Source organism: Canis lupus, chromosome 5 (genome assembly GCF_048164855.1).
Source record: "Canis lupus baileyi chromosome 5, mCanLup2.hap1, whole genome shotgun sequence".
Classification (NCBI taxonomy): Eukaryota; Metazoa; Chordata; class Mammalia; order Carnivora; family Canidae; genus Canis; species Canis lupus.
The window spans coordinates 30315817-30337723 of NC_132842.1; the positions used below are offsets into that span (position 1 = coordinate 30315817).

Consider the following 21907-nt stretch of genomic DNA (forward strand, 5'->3'; position numbering starts at 1 on the left):
AAGGAAAGGTCCATTTTCCCATCTCACAATCTTGTTCCCACAGGGTTTCTCCTCTTTCTGGAAACTCACTGACTTTTCTCTAATCAAGTCGGATCCAGCAAAAGAACAAAGGCGTTGGCTTTAAGGCCACCTGGTAACTGTGGTTCCCTGCTTTCATTCCCCTTCTACCCATGACCATCTGTGTGATCTGGGGCAAATTATTCAAGTTCTCAAAATTATTTAACCTTTGAGCCAGACTTCTCTCATACATGTTGTTAAAAGATAAGCTGAGGCCTATTACAATTTTTGAGAGTTTGAGCAAAAATCCATTCATATAGGACAGCATCCAATCTAGAAGATAAAGAGGAATTCTGAGTTGCTGCGCAAAATGAAAGACTTTTATAGGCAGAGGGGAGTGGGAACAAGGCTGTACTAAGCCAAAAAAAAAAAAAATGCATGTTGTTTATTGCAAGGTCACTTTCCTCAGGAGGTGGCAGGGGTCTATCACGCGCATGACCTAGCCAGTGCTGATCGGAAGATTCTTGACCCGCAAATTTAGGATTCCATTTCTGGGAGAGCCCGAGCTGTAATTAAGTTAAGTCTTGCTTTGGTGACATGGAGCTTAGCACAACTGACTCCCCTTGGAAGCTGTTATCTTGTTTTTAACAATATAAAATAGAAAAGGAACAGAGAAGTAGCTCATTAAGCTATGGAGAAGATTGGGTGCAATGTCCTAAAATTAAACATCTAGCCCAGAGTAGGCATCAGACAGTACTTCTGATTGTTCTTTGGGACCATTTTTCATATGTTCTCTGGTAAGAAAATCAAGTTCGCGCTTCTAGTGATTCCCAGAACTGTCTGAGCACCCAACCTGACCGCTGAAGAGATAGGAGATATGCCTGCCCAAAGCAGAAAGGTTCAATTAGGAAAGGCCTGGAAGATAAAACATCACAGCAGTGGAATGAGAACAGAGCTCCAGACGGGCCAGGAAAAGAGAGATGGTTTTTTCTCCTAATGAAGGGAGAGAGCTGAACTCTTGAACCAACTAGATGTGTTTTCCTTTGTTTTGCCTTCCCCTGGACTAACCCAGAGCAGTGGGCGGATGGAGGTCATTGCCTATTTCCTCCCGGTTGTTTTCATAGACCTACATTTTGAGAGGGCTAATTGTTGGAGTCCTCTTCCTTCTTCCCCACAAAGAAAAGAGCTTTGTGCAGCAATTAAATCAGGCTGTCTGAGATGCGAAGCCCCTCACATCAGAGGCTCGAGGTTTGGCCCCCAAAGTAAAAGAAATGCTGCCTCTTTTTTATTGAGCTGACGATGTTTTCTCCCCCAGAGACCAAACTAGACTTTTCCACCCGAAAAAAAAAAAAAAAAAACCACCGGTCCCACTGTGACACATAGCAGGAGGTGAGGCCCTGCTGGCAGAGCAGGGCAGGAAGGCCACCATTTAGACATCTTGTTTCTACTTCCAGTGAACCAATGCAAGCAGATTGCCTCCGGTTTATCCATATAACCGCCTCGGGTCTCTCCCTTCCCTTGTTCTCTCAAATATCAGACTCCTAAGGAAGGGTAACCCCACCATCCACTGGTTACCCATGCTGGCTAGCTGTTGCCACCTCAACAAAAGTTCTGGGCACCCGACTTTGCAAAACTGATGTATTCTTCTTCAGCATGCTGGAGCCCCTAAGAACTTCTTGTCATTCTTTTAAGTGATTGTCTGCTCTGAGATGAAATGGTTGTGTTCTGTGGTTTTAATCTTTTTTTTTTTTTTAAGATTTTATTTATTTATTCATGAGAAGCACAGAGAGAGGCAGAGACACAGGCAGAGGGAGAAGCAGGCTCCATGCAGGGACTCGATCCCAGAACCCCGGGGTCACACCCTGAGCTGGAGACAAGATGCTCAGCCACTGAACCCCCCAGGCTCCCTACACTTCTCTTTGATAAGAACTAATGCTTTTCTCCTGCAACTCCTATAAAAGTTCCTCCTGGCATGTAGCACGGTGTTGGGCCATAATGGGAACTCCATGAATTTGGAGTGAGTGAGTAAATGAACCTGATTTGAGGCCACTCTTGGCACTTGGGCACAGTGCCATCCTCAGGACATGGGGCCCCAGACGGCAGGGCGATACACCTTTGTCCTTACCTGCTCCACCCTAATCCTTTGTGAGCTGTGGATTTAAAAGACCCAGAGTGACTTGTCCACGTACAATCTGCTGGCCCACCATGTGCTACAGAGCCCAGATTCTTGACTGGGCTAGGGTGTACTTTCGGGTCCAACTGACCCAGAACACCTGCCGAGTGCAGCTTTTCCCAGGTGCTGGGCCCACACTGTCAGGCGTGGTCTGAATTGGAATACAGTTCATGTCCTTCTGAGACAGAGTGAGCAAGCAGATTGCTCCAGGGACACCGTAGTGTCCCCAGGAATTCCCTTCCACTCGGACCAACTCCGCCTTCCTGTGGCCCGTGGTGGTCCAGCTCCCTCGGAGAGCTGGGTCAGGGGGTCCCTAAACCTGCTTCACTGAGTCGCCTGTGTCTAGTGCTTTGTTAGTCCGGGTAAGGGATCGGAGGCCCAGAAAGGCCTGCGCAGCTGAGCTGAGGTCGCCCTGTCCCCTGATGCGCAGAAGAAACAGAGCCAACCCTTCAACTCCCCAGCCCTGAGGTTATAAAATGAAGACTAATGGTTTATGTCGCACCTTCTTCCCCATTCCGCGTAGTCGAGGTGCAAAGTGAATTAGAAAAAGAGAATAGGCCCCGGTAGGAAAACGTACCTGCTTCTAGGGCTCCGGTGTGCAAAGGACATCGAATGACAGGGCCCAAAGGCCAGCCTGCTCAGAGGGGCCACGTCCTCGCTGCCTGGCAGAAGGGAAGGAGGCTTTTCCCGAATCCGTCACGGGGGGTTACTTCTCCCTCCTTGTGTGTGACTCTCTCTCTACTTGTCGTTCCTCAGACACTGCATCCACTGATGCCTTCTGGAATTTAAGAACAACAGAAAGAAGTCTGGGACCAAGCTTCCCTCAAGTCTTGGACAAAAGATGCTAAGTGTGTTGTGCTGAGACCAGCAGGTGCTCCATTTCCAAACATGTGTGAAGGAATCTCTCTCTCCCTTCTCTTTCCCGTTCTCTGAAGCTCTTGCCTCCCTCTCCACACAGCTACCTTGGCTGTTCTGGAACTTCACGGACCTGAGCATCCCTAGAGAATCCATTAGATTGCTGCTAGCTCTGATACCTACCACACTTAGCCTTGCACGTCACAGGCGGTCCACAGGGGCTTGCCCCGGGGCTAACCCCCCCACCCCCCGTCACATGGGAAGGCCTCACGGAATAGCTAAAACCGAACCCCTCCAGGCTGCACAGTCACCAAACATGCTTTTTTTTTTTTTTCAAGATTTTATTTACTTATTCATGAGAGACATAGAGAGGCAGAGACACAGGCAGAGGGAGAAGCAGGCTCCATGCAGGGAGCCCGACGTGGGACTCGATCCCAGGACTCCAGGGTCATGCCCTGGGCTGAAGGCAGTGCTAAACCGCTGAGCCACCCAGGGATTCCCCCGAACGTACTATTTATAAAAACATTTTCTGGAGCACCTGGGTGGCTCAGTGGTTGAGCATCTGCCTTCAGTTCAGGTCGTGACCCTGGGGTCCTGGGATCGAGTCCCACATCAGGCTCCCCACATGGAGCCTGCTTCTCCCTTTGCCTGTGTCTCTGCCTCTCTCTCTGTATGTCTCTGATGAATAAATATAATCTTTAAAAATAATTAAAAAGATAAAAAACCGTTTTCAGTGCATTACCATGAGAATATTTTCAACCTACAGGCTTCATCTGAACAGCCAAGTGAAATCTTGCCATACTAGTTAAGCCATTTGAGGAAAATATGAGCCAGGATGGTGCTGACTTGTAGGTCAGAGTGGAAACCCAGGGATCCACCTCTTGCCCAGTCAGGTATATTAGGTGCTTAATATTCTGGGTGGTGGAGGCCTGTCGTTCATGGAAATTGAAGAACTACAAAGCTGGTAAGAAACATACAAACTCATCTACGGGGACACCTGGGTGGCTCCGCAGTTGAGAGTCTGCCTTCGGCCCAGGACATGATCCTGGGATCCTGGGGTCGAGTCCCACATTGGGCTCCCTGCATGGAGCCTGCTTCTCCCTCTGCCTGTGTCTCTGCCTCTCTGTGTCTCTCATGAATAAATAAATAAAATCTTAAAAAAAAAAAAACCTCATCTATGAAGGAAGATCTGTGATTCCATAGTGATATAAACACACAGTTGAATTAAAAACAAAAATAGGGAAAAGGCAAAATTTTCCTTAGGAAAGAATTACTCATAATAAGTGTAAAAGGAATAAGGAAAATTTAAAAATTGCCATTAGACCATCATAGTATTTGCTGCAAGGAAAATAGGCTCATGGGCACTAAAATCAGAGGCTGAAACTTTAAGAACCAAAATCTTTGTATGTCCTCAAAGTATCTCTCCCAATATACATATTAATTACTGCGGTGGTTTTAACATATGTCCACAAATTCTTTGATACTCCTCCCTGCTGGAAGTGGAGCTAATGGTCTTCCTCGCATGGGAACTGTGACTCATTGCCAAATAACTAAACATTGAGAGGGAAAAATACTAATTCGACAGTGGCAAAAACCGGCAGATGCCACCTTCCAAGTCATGGGTTAACATTACCAGTAGTAAGTCCTATTGTTGTCACATCTTCCCCCACACAGGGTGTGATGAGAGAGTCACCTCACCTCTGCACGCCTCTTCCCCAAAATGCATAACCTTAATCCAATCACCAGAAAACACCAGATAAGCCCCAAATAAGGAACATTCTACAGGACACCTGACAAGCACTCTTCAAAGGCATCAAGGCCATGAGAGAAGAGGAGAGACAGATTATCACAGATGGGTTGAGGTTTAGGAGACAGCAGAGCAAAATGCAATGCGCCATCCTGACCCGGCATGCTGGAACCAAAAATAAAAAAAGGACACTATTGGAAAAACTGGGGAAAATTCAAACAAAGTCTGTAGTTTTAATAGTATTGTATTAATGTTAATTCTTAGTTTTGATGACTGTGCCGTATGTTTGTAAGATGTTAACATTCGGGAAGACGGATGAAGGGCATATGGGGACTCTCTGTACTATCTTTGCAACTCTTCTGTAAATCTAAAACTATTTAAAATTTAAAAGTCTTTTAGGGGCGCTTGGGTGGTTCAGCCAGTGAAGCATCGGACTCGATTTCGGCTCAGGTCATGATCTCAGGGTCATGAGCTCCAGCCCTGCATTGGGCTCCATGGTCAGTGGGGAGTCTGCTTGACATTCTCTCTCTCCCCTTCCCTCTGCCCCTCTCCCTCCACTCTTTCTCTCTCTCTCTCTGATAAATAAATCGTTTGACAAAGTTTTAAAGAGATTGGTGTCTAAGCTCTTCATTTTATATATAAATCTAGGTAGGGGTCCTAAGCTTAAAAATGTCCAGCATCCTAGAAGCAGGCACATGGTAAGTGTTTGATGAATTTTTAATTATGTGGATTTTATTCTAATAGCTAGTGAGTAAACAGCCTTCAGAACCCAGGTGTCCTGGGCAGGTCCAAACAAATGATGACTCTGTAAAGTAAGGATAGTCATGTTTTTTAAGTTTTGTTTTTAAAAGATAAAACAAAGTAAAAATCAGAAGTAGCTTCATTGCTTCTACTAGCCATCAAGTTCCGATTTTCTCTACATACACTTCATGATAAAGAAAGGCAGGCATATCTAAAATCTAGTCTGTCGGGCCATGGGCACAGAATTTTAATTTTTGTTAATAGGAGGTAGACATTACTGCACAGAATATAAAATATAGGGAGGATTGGCAGTAATCAGAATAAATATTTTATCATGATTTGATATCACAGGTTTTAGTCTCACCTTAAATGGCAGAGACTCTTCAAGAATTCATGAAATCCTTTAAGAAGAAACTATTTTACACATTTTCTATATCTACGTGTTCATGTTATCACCCTTTCCGTTTTGTGAGAAACACTGGACAGAGCTTTGTCTTTTCTAGTCCTTGTTGGTCTATCAATTTAAAAGCCAACTCTGTAGACATCTTCGGAGTTTAGTTTTGTAACAAAAACCGTTTGAATAATTAGACCTTTATATTCCTGAAGATGAAATGAACCTGTAATCTTTTATCCTATTTGGCTCAATAAAACTGTTCAGAAGATCAAAAGTGGTAAAGACAATGTGAAAAGTTAACTTTTGCGGGGATCTGTGGGTGGCTCAGCGGTTTAGGGCCTGCCTTCAGCTCAGGACATGATCCTGGAGTTGAGTCCCACGTCGGGCTCCCTGCATGGAGCCTGCTTCTCCCTCTGCCTGTGTCTCTGCCTGTCTCTGTCTCTCATGAATAAATAAAATCTTTTTTTAAAAAGTTAACTTTTAAAAATATTGATGTTGGACATTATTTTACTGAACATTTCAGGGAGTAACTGCTTCCGACTTCGACTTGAGAAAACACTTTTTTGTTTGCAAGACTATTATAAGAATATCGCAAAATTGCAGGAATAAGAAGAGAACCACAGCAAACTATATGCTTTTACCAGATGTACTTATTGTCAACACTGTACTCCATTTGCTTTACTATTCATTCTGTGCATGTGTGTGTGTGTGAATTTAGCTCAATCATTTTAGAGTAAGTTGTAGGTATGGAGACATCACGGTCCTGGAGCTTCTGTAGCATAACAGATGACAAGAGAAGTTTTTATCTGTGGGGATTTTTCCAATGTTTTCTGAAAATACTTTTAGTTCTAGAAAACATTTCCATCACATTTTAAAGAATATGTATGGCTAACCTATATTGTTGTTCCAACTATTTAAAGGTACTTTTCTTTCCAGCTCGAGAATATTGAGAATGTTGTTCGTGTTTTTACGTTTTTAATTTTTAGCATTCGATATTTCTTTCTGATATTCTCTGCTTTGCTTTCAAGGGGAACTCTCTCACAAGAAGGCTATATCCTCCGATACTAGCAGAGAAATAGAAGAGGGCAAGACACTGAGACAAAATTATCATCTCTACCACTTCATTCTACCATATATTATTTGGAATAATATATCAAAATGACTCTCCCTGTAAAAAAAAAATGCATATGGCACAAAAATCCTTAAACTCTGTGTGTATTCTTTTGCAGATCCGATCTGAGAATGCACCTCTTGTCTATCTCAAATCTCACTTAGCTGCATGGCCCCCAGGACATAAGAAAATTCTAGGGCACAAAACAAAGAATAAGACTCCCTTAATTATTCAATGAAGGTAGCATAAACCGGGGATTTCAAGATCTGAGCTGGCTAGAAAGTATTGCTATTTCCCCTACTTCTTAGAAGGCCTTCCCTAAATCCCCAGGGGCAACCCTGTACCAGTTTAAAGGCCACTTTGCTAAACAAATCATGGTTGTCTGAGAAAAGAAGGGATTCAACTGGGGGAAGACCAACTGGTCCCAGATTCTGCAAAAGCAGTCAGGGACACAGGCCATCCCCACCTGACTCCTGGGATCAGAGGGAAGTGCAGAGTTGCATGGGTTCCATTTTGCCCATTGGTTAGTGGCTATAGTTAGAGCATCTAACAAATACTGTATGATCAGAATGGTGGCTGAGAATATGATGTGTGATCAATCAAGTGAAAAACAATTTGGTTGACAAAGACAAAAAGGTAGGAAGTAACCTGAAACAGAAGGATGAGAGACCCCACAAGATGGTCCTTTCCTCACTCATTCACCATCATCTTATTCATTCTGTGGTTGGTTACTGAGTACTTAACACACACACACACACACACACACACACAGAGTCCACTCATTCTGCTCCTCTGGAGAATAACCCTGACACCTCCACATTCCATACTCTGAGAGCACCCCACACTCAGCTTCATGTTGTCATATGGCTACATAATAGTCTGTTTATAATCTGTACACTTTATGTATATGTATTTATATATATATATTTGAAGGGGGGGGGGGGAGCTAACAAATCCCAAGATATGCAGGACCAGTCAGCAAGCTAGAGACCCAAAAGAGCTGATGGAGGTCAGCCTTTCGTTTTATTCAGGCCTTCAGCAGATTTGGTGAGGCCCATCCATATGAGGCAGGGCAATCTGCTTTATGCCATTTACCCATTTAGATGTTAATCTCATCCAAAAACACTCTTGCAAAACAACAACAACAAACAACGCCCTTGCAGATATTTAATATCTGGGCATCCTATGGCCCAGTCGATACATAAAATTAACCATCACAAAGGTGAAGGGAAGACAGACCCAAAGACTGACATCTCAGATTGAATCTTAAAGGATTAATGGGACTTGGTGGAATTGGAGGGAAATATTTGTGATCCCGCCAGAGAGGAGAAAGTGGAGAGGTTCAAGAATGGAGGGCATGGCTCAGGATGGTGACAGTTGGGATGGCAATGTCTGGAGGTCATGAGGGCGGGATTAAGAGGTAAGCAGAGGGTCCTTGGCTTGGGGAATTTGTCACCATGCTAACATCCTATCCTTTTCTTGTGGGAAATAAATGGGTGGCCAGTGAAAGGATTTATGCATAGGAATTGTCAGATTTCCACTCTACAATAAGGGGGGGGGCATTTAAATTGTAAAAACAATACCTAGAGTCTCTAAAAAATGCAGTGAGCTACCACTATGGAAAACAACTGACAGTATTTGTTGGAAATTTCAAGTTTTGAAATAAAAATTAGAAATGTAGAAAACATATCTGTCATTACAAGACTGATAGTTTTTCAATGCTTCGAGAATTTTCTAACGAGATTAAAAGGATATTAATCTTAGTATATATGATGCTGAAGCGAGCATTAGAAGGATATCCATCAATGTGATTTTTTAATATTACGTTTTGAAATGTGTCAGCATTTAGAAGATCTCTGTAACTCGGTGAACCAATGTTTTCCAAATGACCTATGTTGGATATTATATAATTATGCATGGATGAAAAAAATCAATTCAAAGAGCAAGATCAACCAAATGAATTTTAATGTAACAAAGTATGAAAAATTCACTGATACCGTTGCAGATCCAACACCCCAACAAAATTTTAAAACACTATAATGTGTCCACTTTGGGTGTAGGATCAAAGAATACTCATGATTATCTGAAAAGGATATTAATATACTCTGCTCATGTTCATCTACATAACTGTATGAAGCCAGATTTTCATTATATACTTACTTCAACCCAAGCAATAAATATATCACAACAGATGGAATACCAAAATCAGATATGAGAATTAGCCCTGAAAGAGATTTATAAAAAAATACAAATGCCATTCTTCTCACTGCATATTTTCTATTTTGAAAATCAGTTGCTTTGCATATGTCATTTATCACCTGTAAGGAGTTTGTTATTTTAAAATAAATTATTAAGTACACGTCTTTTTAAAAAAATGTCACGGTTTTCATTTCAAATACACTACATATGGGTAGAAGTAATCCATATCAACAAGGGCTCTTTGGAATCTTTAGAAATTTTAAGAGTCTAAAAAAATCTTGAGACCAGAAAGTCGGGGAACTGCTGTACTAATTTATAGTGCTTCACTTGTTCTCAATTTAGAACATTCCAGTAGTAGCGGAATCCCAGCTTTAATAGAGAGCCAGGTTAGGAAAGAAATCCATGGGCGTTCACAGTGTCTGGAGTTAATCATTAAAGGAGGCTTCCCTCTGCTGGGTGCCCAGGAGCTGTTTCCACCCTTGGGCAATGCACTCTAGTAACTGCTTTTGGGGTGGGTGAGGGATTGCCTTTTGTTTGCAAAGCAGAGAAACATGAACTGTGAAGGTGGGTAAACTTCTCAGGCTGTTTTAGAAAGAGTGATGGAATATAAAAAATAGTGAAAGGGAATAAAGGGGAAAGGAGAGAAAATGAGTGGGAAATATCAGAGAGGGAGACAGAACATGAGAGACTCCTAACTCTGGGAAATGAACAAGGGGTGGTGGAAAGGAAGGTGGGCGGGGGATGGGGTGACTGGGTGACGGGCACTGAGGGGGGCACTTGATGGGATGAGCACTGGGTGTTATGCTATGTGTTGGCAAATTGAACTCCAATAAAAAATAAAAATAAATTAAAAATATATTAAAAAATAATATAAAAGAGTGACTATGGAAGTTGAGGATCTGTAAATCTATTCCCCTAAAACTATCTACGTGTGTGTGATACGGAAAGTCTTTTCGTGTACGAAAGTCTTCATGTACACCCAGGAATAGGATAGCCCCAAAGACGCTGGTCTATAGGCCCTATTTGGAAGAGGTGAGTGGAGGAAAACACAGAACCTTAGACACTGGATATCTGGTCTTCAAGGCTCTGCAAGCCTCCTGAATCACAGGCCTTTAAAGAAAATCTGCTCTTCATTTGGATGCAGACAGACCTCTCCATAGCCCCAGGACACAAAAGCAAGCTCGCTAATTAACATGCAACTCGGCCCCAGTCTTGTGGTTGGTGACTCATCCAGCAGGGCCTTGCTCAGCCGTGTGGTTCTTAGGCTGCGTGATTTGGCAGTCTAACCAGCCTGGGGCTTACCCCTAGTAGTGGCTAGGCAAAAATCAAGCAGGATCCTTCATCTCTCCTGGCCTCAGCCACACCTCTATAAGGTGGGAGTAACAATATCTGCTTTGCATTTGAAGCATCTGATGCGCATCATTAGATTAATAGCTATCACTTGGGTGCTTACTCTGTCAAGGTCTCATTTATAAAAGTCCCTCACAAAGTCTGAAAAGTAATTATGGTATTTCTCCACTTCTAAGGACAAATTTCGTCTACATTTAACACACCCAAAAGTTCAACTTTTTTCTTGCATTGGATGTGCAGATGGTTCATTCTGCTTTGTGTGAAAATCAAATCGACAGTGAATCTTATTTAAAAATAAAAAAATAAAAAATTGATAGTGAATCTTATTTAAAAATTAAAAAAAAAGATAGTAAATCTTATTTAAAAAAATGTGGTATGAACTTCTCCACTTTATGACTGAGAAACAAGTTAAAAAACATGAACTTGTCCAAGGCCACACATCTAGAACGTGGTGGGAAAAGAGATGGACCTGAGACTATCCATCTCCAAAGCCTGGGGTTGCCTGGTCAATTCATCGCCCCAGTCCCCGAATTCTATCACACAGCCAGAACTTGGAGATGAACTGAGTCCCACCCAGACCTTGAGTGTCCCCTCTGTCCTTTACTCGCCAAATGCAGTTGCCAAAATATCCAGGTGAGGCATCTTTTGTTGAGTGATCCAACATGTCGAAGTAGAGTTACTCTGATGCCTGCAGCCTGGAAAGAGCTTACCTGTACCCCCACCTGACCCCAGCATTGAGGATTCATTGACAACGCAATGTCATGAAGCCTGTTGCACAAGGGGACACTTCTCCACTGAGCCCACCCACCTCCCCACCACCATTAGGTTTCTTTCCTACAGTCTTTTACTTACAACGGTGGCTAATGACTTTGAAATTAGAAGTATTTACATTGTCGAATCTCAGTGTTTCCTCTGTGGCTTCTTTTATAGCTTTTAAGCTTGATTTTTGTCCACCCAGTATTTTCTTCTCCTTTTTAATAGTTTGATACTTTTTAACACCTCGCTCAAATGGATGGTGCAACACTATGGTCTAATTAGCTGCTGCTTGTCAAATACTGGACTATTTTTCTCAGTTAGGTTTATTAAATAATCCCAAATTAAAATATTCCCAACAATGCTGGTGAGAAAAATGTTAAAGGAGCTGAGGGCAAAGTGTGACGAGAGTCAGACTAGCTGGTTGCTCCCACCAGCAGGTCTGGACTACAGGGGGGGAGCATCTAGCATCAGGAATGCAGGTCCTGCCCAGGTCCCCAGAAGAGTGATGCCACCAGCTCTGTTTACTCAGAGGTAAACCTCCCTGAGCACCCACTTGCCCACTCCCCACCCCTCCCGGGCCTCCCACCCTTTATGGCACAGTGCTATCTGCTACTTCTTGGAAGTGCCAATAAAATTCTTGGGAGGAACTCCTGCCAAGATAGATTTTGGATATTACCTGGGGATTTCTGAAATCTGAGCCATGGCTCCCATCTTCTGCTGATGACTTCTCTAAAGATCCTGACCATCTGACCACCAGCTGAGCACCACAGGGAGCATGATGGGAGGGAACGCCCATGCCTCCCAGCCCGACAGGCAAGCAGCTTAAAGCCGCCCTGCTTCCACTGCTAACTCACTTTACTGTGGAAAGACCAAGGAGACATGAAGGGAACATTTTTTAATGGTTAAAGCCACCAACTCTAGAGTCCCAGATACCTGGATTTGAATCACTAAAAGTTACCTGCCAACGCAAGGGCTAAGTCACCTTCATTAAGTCTCAGATTCTTCATCCATAAAATAGATGTGACAGTAACAGTCCCTGAAGATGGTTAACTAAGTCCTCCGCAATGTAGTGGTTAGTCCTTGGCATAGCTTTATCTGCTCCAGGGGAATTCCTACTCTGGTTTTCAAGGTATAAAGAGGCACAGCGTGGCTTGTAGGACCTCAGTAATGAATCAATTTCCTTCTAGCATTCGCCTTCCCGCAGCTTTCTGCCTCTCTTCCCCCACTCACCCACCTGGTCACCCTTTCCTCAATATTTATTCAGTCATTATAGCTCTGGCCCAAGGTGACACACAGATGTATTCAGGAGATTGCCCAAAAGGTCAGGAAACTTGCAGATTCCCATCACCTGGTAGGCCCAGGACTTTAAAGTATGCAAACAGGGGCACCTGGGTGGTTCAGCATCTGCCTTTGGCTCAGATTGTGATCCCGGGGTCCTGGGATTGAATCCCACATCGGGCTCCCCACGGAGCCTGATTAATTCTCCTTCTGCCTGTGTCTCTCATGAATAAATGGGGTCTTAAAAAAAAAAAGTATGCATACAACCTCTTTTAGGACCACCTTCTAATTTCTTTGGTAGATAACCTAAGACATCAGCCCCAATCTAGGGGCAAAGACCCACATCTGTGAAGGCCACATAGCGAAGCCCTGCACCCAACGCATAACGAGCACTCAAACATGGGCTCAGAACTTGAGAGGCTGGCCTGAAGCGTGGGTCAGGCCCGGCCTGCAGCGGCTGCCTGCACTCCCTGTTGCCAGCCAAGGCCCTTTATCAAAGCGCTTGGCCCCGCCACGCTGGTTACAGATAACCTTGGAATAGAGGTGCCCAACTGCTGACTCCTGTTCTCTTCACAGCTAGGGTTGAGAAAGCGAAAGGGAGGCGGAAAGAATATTTGGGAGCAAGGTCTATTTCTGGAGCAGAACAGGGGGCGCCCATGGGAGAAAAGTCAGACCCAATGAGAGCACTGTCGGTCATCAATACCCTGTGTGAAGGAGATACTCAGGGCTGCCTTCCGGCCACTCACGTGTTCTCATCCAGCCCTCGACCCTGCCTGTATGAGAGAGTCCTCATCCGTAGAGACAAAAGTGCTAAAGCAAAATAACTTGCTCAGGAATAGTAGCAGAGTGACCCTAGAAGTTCGACTGAGTTTTTTCCCCAGTAGAAACTGAAAGGGCCACAAGGGGGTAGGGGGAAGGCAGGGAAAGTGAAAGGAACCCAGAACCTAAAACCAAATGCCTTCCTCTAATTCTGCCCAGGGCCATCATGAGCTGCAATGCTTGCATGAGCATGCTTCTGTTGAACGGGCTGAAGAGCAAGGGTATGGGATGAAGGGAACACAAAACGTGGGGCCTCTGTATGTGGTGATGGGACACCCCATCGGTATGCATCTGTCAAAACCCATAGAACCCAAAGGGCACCCTACTGTAAACTGGGGGTTCTAGTCCACCAGGACCTATCAGGACCTGCATGTCCTGGTTAAAGGACGATGATGGATGGTAGGTCAGTCAAGAGCCCAGTGGTAGAAACTTGGTGCACTGACCACAAGTGTCACCACCACCACACCCCCCACACCCCCAGAGAAGGATCAGAGGTATACTTCATCCGCTTATTTCAACCAGGTATTTTATTGTTTCGGCAATTGCAAAATATACAAATTTCTGAAAAGCATCCCCTGTTTGAAAGCTGGCACAGCCTCATCCCAGGTCATTAATTCAGACAACATACAGAACACAGAGAAGTCTTAAGTCACACGTAAAAGGCCCCCAAACCAACCAACGAACAACTAAACCCAATCTATACAGCTTTCTATTTTCAGGCTCCCTTATACATATTAAATAAATAAATAGCACATCTGCTATCAAAATAATAAAAAAATAAATTTCAAGTATTACAAACGAAAACATCATTGGTGTGGTTGTGTCTCTTCTCCCCACAAGTGATGAGCTTCGCCCATGGTCTCAGGACAGAATTACGGGCAGGGGTAAACCCACCCAAAAACAAACTTATGCCAAGTTAACAAAATTGGTCCCGAATATTTTTCAGGGGGTGGAGTGGGGAGGGGGGGGTGAGAGGCAAGAGTCCAGAGCAGCAGGCGCCCCGTGACTGCAGCTCAAACACTCCCTCTGTCCGGCGCCTCAAGTCAGATCATGGCTTTCATCCGGACAGCATTCTGTTCTCTCAGAGGTCTCTCTCCTCGTCCGTGTTTGTTCTCTCGCCCCACCTGGGCCTTTACAGCCGGCTGTTCAGGATGTTAGCTTCCGTAGGGACCGACCTCAGCAGTCAGGCAGGGGGGGTGCACCTGATGGCTGGGAAGGGTCAAGACTCCGAATCGGCTCTGGCAGCCAGCGTGAAAAGGAGAAGGCCATTCTCAAGAGCAGAGCCGCAGGCCCTTCTGTCAAAAACTACGACCAACCTACAAGCACGTGCTGGTGCGCACACACACTTGCCATCTGACGGGACTCGGGATGGCAGGAAAGGGAAATCAACCCATCTTCGGTTGCACAGGAACTGGGATACACGGACATCCTCTCGGGCAAAGTGCCCCACTGGGGAAGAATGGGGGGAGGATCTGAATGGCTCGGTGTGAACCCCATGGACGGGACTCTATGGTACCTGAAGCACGCCCCAGGTTCCCACCGAACCCCAAGCAGGGAAACGCGCATCGTCCGGTTCCCGCTCTGGATGCCCAAGCCCCGGTGACCCCGCTCCCAGCACCTGCCTCGAGACCTAGGAGGGGCAAGGCTGTCAGGCTCGAAAGCAGAGGGCGAGCGAGGGAAGTGACCTTTGGCACCAGCTTTTAGAGATCCTTCAAAGGGTCGTTTGGACAAATTCTACCAGAGTCTCCAAATCCTTTCTTCTGGGCCTCAAGACACCTCCTGGTCCCCAGTCCACGGAGGCAGCAAGGAGAAACCAGTAGGCAGACACTACAGGTCTTCAGAACCGTATGTCCCACAAGCCCTGCTTTGAACCACCCCCCAAAGATGCCACAGGAGCCACGAAGGCGAGGACATTCTCTTCTTCGGAATTCCGAGCAACCCGGCAGCGTGCCAGGTGTACAGCAGATGCTCCACAAAAATACGCAGGATTGAGCTCAGTCCTGCCAGGAGACCACAGCCAGCCTCCTGGAAGTGGCCACAGCTGAGGCCTGGGCTGGGCCACTGTCCCCTCCCCGGAAACACAGGGAGGCGACAAACATCCCGGAAGGAAGGAGGCCGGACCCCTGATCACCTCTACTCCATGTGCCGGGTCAGCCTTGCAATGATCCGAACAGCGTGCTCCCGGCCTGGTGGACTGGGGTCCCCCAGAGCTCCCCATTGCGCGGGCGGCATGCCCCACTCCCCATGGAGCTCTGGCCTCCAAGGGCACGAAACCCAGACATCACCCAAGGTCCTCCAGAGAAGGTGCATCCCTCCGGCCTCGCGCTCCGCCACTTAGAAAGTGCAAAAGCAAGCGGCCCCCGGGGAGCCACCTCACGGGTGCCTCGGTTCGGGTGCCTCGGTTCTCGCAGGACGGCAGCCCCAGGGCTATGCCGGCAAGATTATTTCCTCTTGTCTACAAGGCCAGACTGTCCGTCAGCATCTCCAGGGGCAGAACAGAGGTGGGGCGTGGGGACCCGCGGCGGGGGGCTGCTGATGGCACAGGCGCATCTGGCTCACCGCCCCCCTCTCCACCTGCGGCCCCCGCCCCGCACCCGTTCGCACCCTTCCTTCGCAGGGCGGCGTCCCAGGCCCCGAGGCACAGAAGAGCCCTGTGAAAGTGTTCACCATCCCTTCATCTTCAGCAACTGGGATCTAGGCTGCCTTGAAATTTAGGATTGTGGGGCCAGCGTCACCTCCCCAAGCTGGGGACATACCAGGTCAGGATCATAGAAACTACAACAAAATGAAACAGCATGGAGGCCAACATCCGCTCCTGGGGAGGGGCTCGTCCCACGTCTTCCACGGCTCATTGTCCTTCCCAAGCCCCGTGGAGGGTCCGCAAGTCCAAGGAGAGCGCGGGGCGGGGGTGGCCGCAGCACGGATTCCACACGTGTGCGCACACAAGGAGAGGCCTCCTGGGGTCTGGGCCGCCCCGCTGCTGGCGGGTGGGGGGCACGGTTCTCTGCGGCCGGCGGGCCCCGCTTCCACACCACCCACCCGGGGCTGGAAGCAGTCCTTGGGATCGCTGGCCTCAGGTAGATGGAAAAGCACTAACTAAGCGGTAGGAATGGAACTGGCATGGAACCGACGGGGCTGCCTCAGTGGGTCCTGGCGTCGATGCCGCTCTGGGTGCCTTTCAGGTTCTGTTTCCAGGAGAAGAGAGGGGCGAGGAAGGGGAATTATTACTTACCATCCACTAGGCTCCTAAACCCAAAGACTAAATGAAGCCATGCAGTCGAGACCACCCCCCCTCCCTCAGACAAAGGACATGGCCCCAGAAGAGCGCCAGGGCCTAACAGGTGGAAAGAAGGGCAGGTGGGCTGCAGGAGCGTGGTGGAAGCTAGGCCCGGGTCACCGGGAGAGGGCCCTCGGGGCAGAGGCCTGGCATCTGCCTCTAGGAGGCAGGGGGCAGCAGGCAGCTCTCGTGGGTCGGGGCTCTGGGGACTGTTGGGAGCCCTGGGACTGCCCCCGCCTGTACCTGGAGGGCTCCTGCCGCCTGCGGAGATATGGGGAGGGGTGGGGGATGGCGCCTTCCTCCATAGAAGTGTAAGGACTCTCCTCCCAACGTGGCTCAAGTAGACCACACACTCCGGCCCCTGGAATCTCAGTTCCAGAACATGGGCTGGGCAGCTTGGACACGGGTGCCACTGGCTGGCGGGTGGGGACGGGGACAACCCCGGCGAGGAAGCCAGGCAGGGACAGGCAAGTATTACTAAAGCTCTTCCTGTTCTAACAAAAGCAACCGTAGCTGGAAGTCCCACCCCCTGTGAAGCTGACCAGTCTCAAAACCCCCTTAAAAAAAAAAAAAGTGTTCCCATCAGCTGGGGACAGATGGCAGCTGCCACTGCCCAGCGGCGGGCTCTCTGTCCAACCTCAATCCACCCCACAAAGAAAGGAAACCCAATCTGGGAAGGTGCTCTTTCCCATCCCGAGTGTCTCCAGCAAGTCGGTGCAAAGGGGGCAGGGTTAAGGGGAGGGCGGAAGCCGGGGACACAGACACGCAGGGGTCCAGGGATGGCGCCAGCCGGCTCCCCTGCCGTGCGGGACCGGGGACATCTGCAGAGAAGAGCCTCGTGGGAAGCACCGGGCTACGCAAGCCCGTACTCAGCCCCACCCAGCCCGGGCCGCCCCCCGCCACAAGGACACCACGCGGCGTCTGTGGCCGGGGGGCCTCCCCGGGGGGCACCTGGCAGCCTGCACCCCGCCACTCGTGGGGGCTCCCGCCGCACCTGCCGGCCCGAGCCCGCCCGCACACCTCTCACGCCCAGGGCTTGGAGCGCCCGCAGATGATGACAGATGCAACAATGACACTGGGGACTGCAGGCACAGGCCACGTCACATCACTCACTCATGGTGCCCTGGCTCAGGCCATGTGGAGGGAAACGGGGAAACGAGGAAACGAGAGAGAGGACCTCCAGACAATGGTGCGGCTCTTGGAAGACACGTGTTCTCCGGCACGGGGTGTATGAGTCACAGACTTGACAATGGCCAGTCTTCACACAGACCGAGATGCCCTGGCAGGCTGAGATGCCATGACTCGGGGAGATGTGGGGGGGACGGGGAGGGGCATGCACCGAGCCATTTACCTTTCCAAGGTTAGTAGGGAGAAAACTTTGAGAAAATGTGACAAACAGTTCGTCTTTCAAGCATAGTGGGGGGGAAGGGAAGAGCATGTCAGAAAAGAACAGAAAACAGCTTTAGTAGGAGCTTCTTTCTCGTGTGCGTTTGAAACTTCAAAATCGAGGCCGCCCGATGGCCAGCCGGCCCCAGAGCACGGGCGCCACCCCGGGGGAGGACTGCAGGGCGCTGCGCCCAGCCCGGGTGTGCTCAGGCCACACCCCGGAGAGCCCCAGGGGTCCCCCCGGTCCCCAGTCCTGGCGCTCTTGCTGCTCCTGAGAAGACACCCCACCGGCCCGTGCAGAGGAATGGGGAGGAGGGATCAAAGTGCAGCGGGAGCCAAACCCCAGCACCCCAGGCACCGCAGCAAAGCAGGGGGCGCGGACTCTCCTACACTAACGGCTCCTGCCCGCCCCGCGCTCTCTGTGCCGGGTATCCTAAGCGCTGCACCTGCAGCGTCACCACCAAAACGCCTCGTAACGTTACCGTCTCCGTCTTGCAGATGAGAAAACAGAAGAGCCTGGAATGGCAGGACCTCGCCCAGAATTCCAAAGACAGAGGGTCAGATAGGAAAACCAAGATCCAAACCCGGCTCGGTTTGAATGGAGGCGTAAAACCGGGGGCCTGCGGTCTCAGACACGGGCTCACCCTTCCAGGCTGGGCTGGATGCTGGGACCCCGGAGTGGAATGCAGGGTGTGATGGGTCCAGAGGGTACATTTTTTGCTGACCTGGAGGGATTCTAGCCAAAGGCATTAGGAGCCATGGAGAAGGGGCAAGTTCAACCTTAGAAGGTCGGGGGTGGGACACCTGGATGGCTCAGCGGTTGGGCATCTACCTTCAGCTCAGGGCCTGATCCTGGCAGGATTGAGTCCCACATCAGGACCCCTGCAGGGAGCCTGCTTCTCCCTCCACCTGTGTCTCTGCCTCTTTCTGTGTGTCTCTCATGAATCAATAAATAAAATCTTTTTTTTTTTTTTAAGATTTTATTTATTCATAGAGACAGAGGGAGAGAGGGGCAGAGACACAGGCAGAGGGAGAAGCAGGCTCCATACAGGAAGCCTGATGTGGGACTCGATCCCAGGTCTTCAGGATCACACCTGGCTGCAGGCGGCACTAAACCGCTGCGCCACCAGGGCTGCCCAATAAATAAAATCTTAAAAAAAAAAGAAGGTGGGCGAGATGCCCAAGGGGGACCCTCCTCCCAGCAGGAAGCTCTCTTTCCTGGCAACACCAGGCCATGAGACTCAAAAAGAAGAGGATATGCACAGATGCAAAAGTAGAAGGCTCCAAATCCAAAGGCTGATTTTCACGGCAGGGGATCTCCTGCTCTAGAAGCACTCGGTGTGCAACGCCTGGGTTCCAGGAGGAACCAGACATAGGACAGTCTGTCTTTAAAGACTGAATTTAACGGACAGGCCCCCGGTAAGTAAACACAGCCTAGGCGCAGAGGACAGCTGCAAGGGAGAAGCTGCAAGAGCTGAAAGGAGCACCCAACAGCTCTGGCCAGTGCCCCACGGGCCGCAGACGTCAGGTGCCCGGGGCCAGGGGTAGGTGAGAGCACCCGGACTGTGCCCAGACTATGCCAGCAGAGGGAAAGTGGTCGGCCTTCAGGAGAAGGAGACCCGGGTGTGCTACTGACTAGCTGGACGGCCACAGGCAAGTGCCTGACTCTGGGTCATCTGGTAAAAAGGGCCAGAACTGCCCCCCACGGACCTCCTAGGGTATTTTAAGGCCCAAAGACACGGGCTATATGCAAACAAGCCGCATCGCAAAATAGATTCCGCTGCAGGTGGGGGCCCCTGATCCAAGCACGATGAAACAACCGTTTTCCAAGAACAAGCCACACTTTTAAGCCCCCAGGCTGAGCTCACCGAGTCACCCGACTGGCAAAAGGGAGGATGGGCAGATAATGCCCTGAGGGGCCGGGGCAGGTGGGTATCATGGTGGCTGTTAATGGAACTCCAGGATGGAAGGCCTCAGGGCTCCTTCCTTGGTGGGGGCCACAGGAGCCCTGGAGACACCGAATTATCTAGCAGCTGCTCCAGCTGACGGTTAGCCAGAGACGCCTTGCAGAACGCCAGCAAAGGACATAGGAAACCAACGGGTCTGATTCAAATGCTGCACCCAATCCTGAACGTGACCATCACGGCTAAGCAGGTGCTGGTACAGGACAACCAGATCCACAGCCACGGTCCCCAAAGAGACCTCCCCAGAGTGCCGGGGTCCCGGAGCCCCGAGGGAAGCGGGTCTCTGCTGGGACAGAAGGGAGAGGCTGCAGGGCTGCAGCCCCCACCCCCACCCCCCAGAGTCTGTCTTCCTGTCTTGCAAACTAGGCCCTGAGTTACTTTTCCTTTCAACATGAAAGGCCTCTCCCCGCGGAGGCACAGACCCTCAAAGACGATGCATCCGATGCATCGGGCATAAGGCATCGTCGACTGGCACCAAATTCTGACTCCGAGGGAAAAAGTAGACTCAGGTCTAGCCATGCCCTACAGCAAGCCAAACAGTCACCAGGACCCCAAGGTGCGGGCAAGGAAGGAGCCAGCCGTGGCCAGTGGCGGCAGCAGGACGCATTGAGGGCAGCTGGGCCACATAGCTTCTTGGCTCCTTTTCTAAATATTCGTGAGTCCCCTTCCCCCTCCCGCATGGCCATCTCCCTCTGTCAGATTTGACAGGAACTGTCCTCATCCTCCACATTTTATCAGGCAGGAGGCCACACTGGCAAGCAAGGAGAAACAGGTGCGAGTAGCAAAATTATTCAGAGAAAAATACTTACAAACAGGCTTTCCCTAGCAAAGGCTGCAGAGAGAAAAAGTGGAGAGAGAGAAGTGAGTAGAGGGACAGGGTACAGGCCCCGCATCACTTGAAACCAGGACATCCTCTGCTGGGATGAGGCCCCGTGGACCCTCCCCGCCCAGCACCACCCAATGGCTTCCAGACTTCCTGAGGATTCGGGTGGACCACCCCCAAGGGCTGTCCTGTCAGAGTCGGGGGAGCCCCAGCCGCGCGTCCTCCGTGACCTTGCAGACGCAGCCCCAGCCCAGGCCAGTCCGGCCTCGGAGTGTCTGTGACAGCAGCCTCTCAACTTCCAACTGTGCCCGCACAGCAAACGCCAAATGTCACCCACAAACCACTTCAGTCCTCGGTTTTCACGCAAAGACACGATAAGATCCCACAGCTGGCGCCAGTGGCGGACACCGATGTGTCAGAGGCTCAGCACAAACCGCCCCGCATGACCCGCCTTTTGCAGGAGGTACCATCTCTCCCTGCCCCCAACCCACAGATGGGAAAACTGAGGCCTGAAGAGGTTCGGTGGCCTGTCTGAGGCTGCCCGGCACTGTCCCCCACGACCCAAGTCCAGACACCACCAGATTTAAACATGCCTCCAAACGCGGGTTTGTGGGCCCCGGCACTGAGCTCCTACATCCAATTTGAGATTCAGCCTCTGGCTTATTATCTGCGAAGGGCCCGGACACGGTGGGTGGAGGTGAGGGGAGATCTGGAGGTGGCCCCCAAATTTGTGCCCGGGAAACTCCTAGGTCTCACGTAGTGGCAAAGATTCCTAGTGGCCACTGAGAAAGACAATTGCTGCTCTTCTGAAAATAAATCCTAGCGCCCAACAGCCAATATCTTGCAGCTTTTCATCTTCACAGCAAACGGCACAAGGGAAAGCTAGCTGGGTTTTTTGCCTTTTGAGGTCTTTACTACGTGGCGTGAGGTGGCACCCGTGTCACGTGAGAAGGCGGCTCTACCCCGGCTCTGGAGGAAGACACGCTTTTCCCTACGACAGGGAATGTGCACGGGGGCACGTGAGGCAGATACTCGGC

General features: G+C 49.3%; 1 protein-coding gene across 9 annotated transcripts in view; it reads right to left on the reverse strand.

Moving 5' to 3' along the window:
• PFKFB3 (6-phosphofructo-2-kinase/fructose-2,6-biphosphatase 3) overlaps positions 1–21907 on the reverse strand; it is a 141375-nt gene that overhangs the window by 52082 nt on the left and 67386 nt on the right. For 2 of the 9 annotated variants that reach the window (XR_012031031.1, XR_012031030.1), the window contains exon 15: positions 2748–2948. Coding sequence is in view for 7 of the 9 variants with exons in the window: in XM_072825904.1 (XP_072682005.1) it covers positions 2877–2948 (72 nt within the window). In the remaining 2 variants the exon portion in view is untranslated. Of the gene's footprint in view, positions 1–2747; positions 2949–13929; positions 16606–18048; positions 18102–20856; positions 20880–21907 lie in introns of those variants that run through there. The other 7 variants (XM_072825898.1, XM_072825901.1, XM_072825904.1 and 4 more) reach the window with 7 other exon arrangements.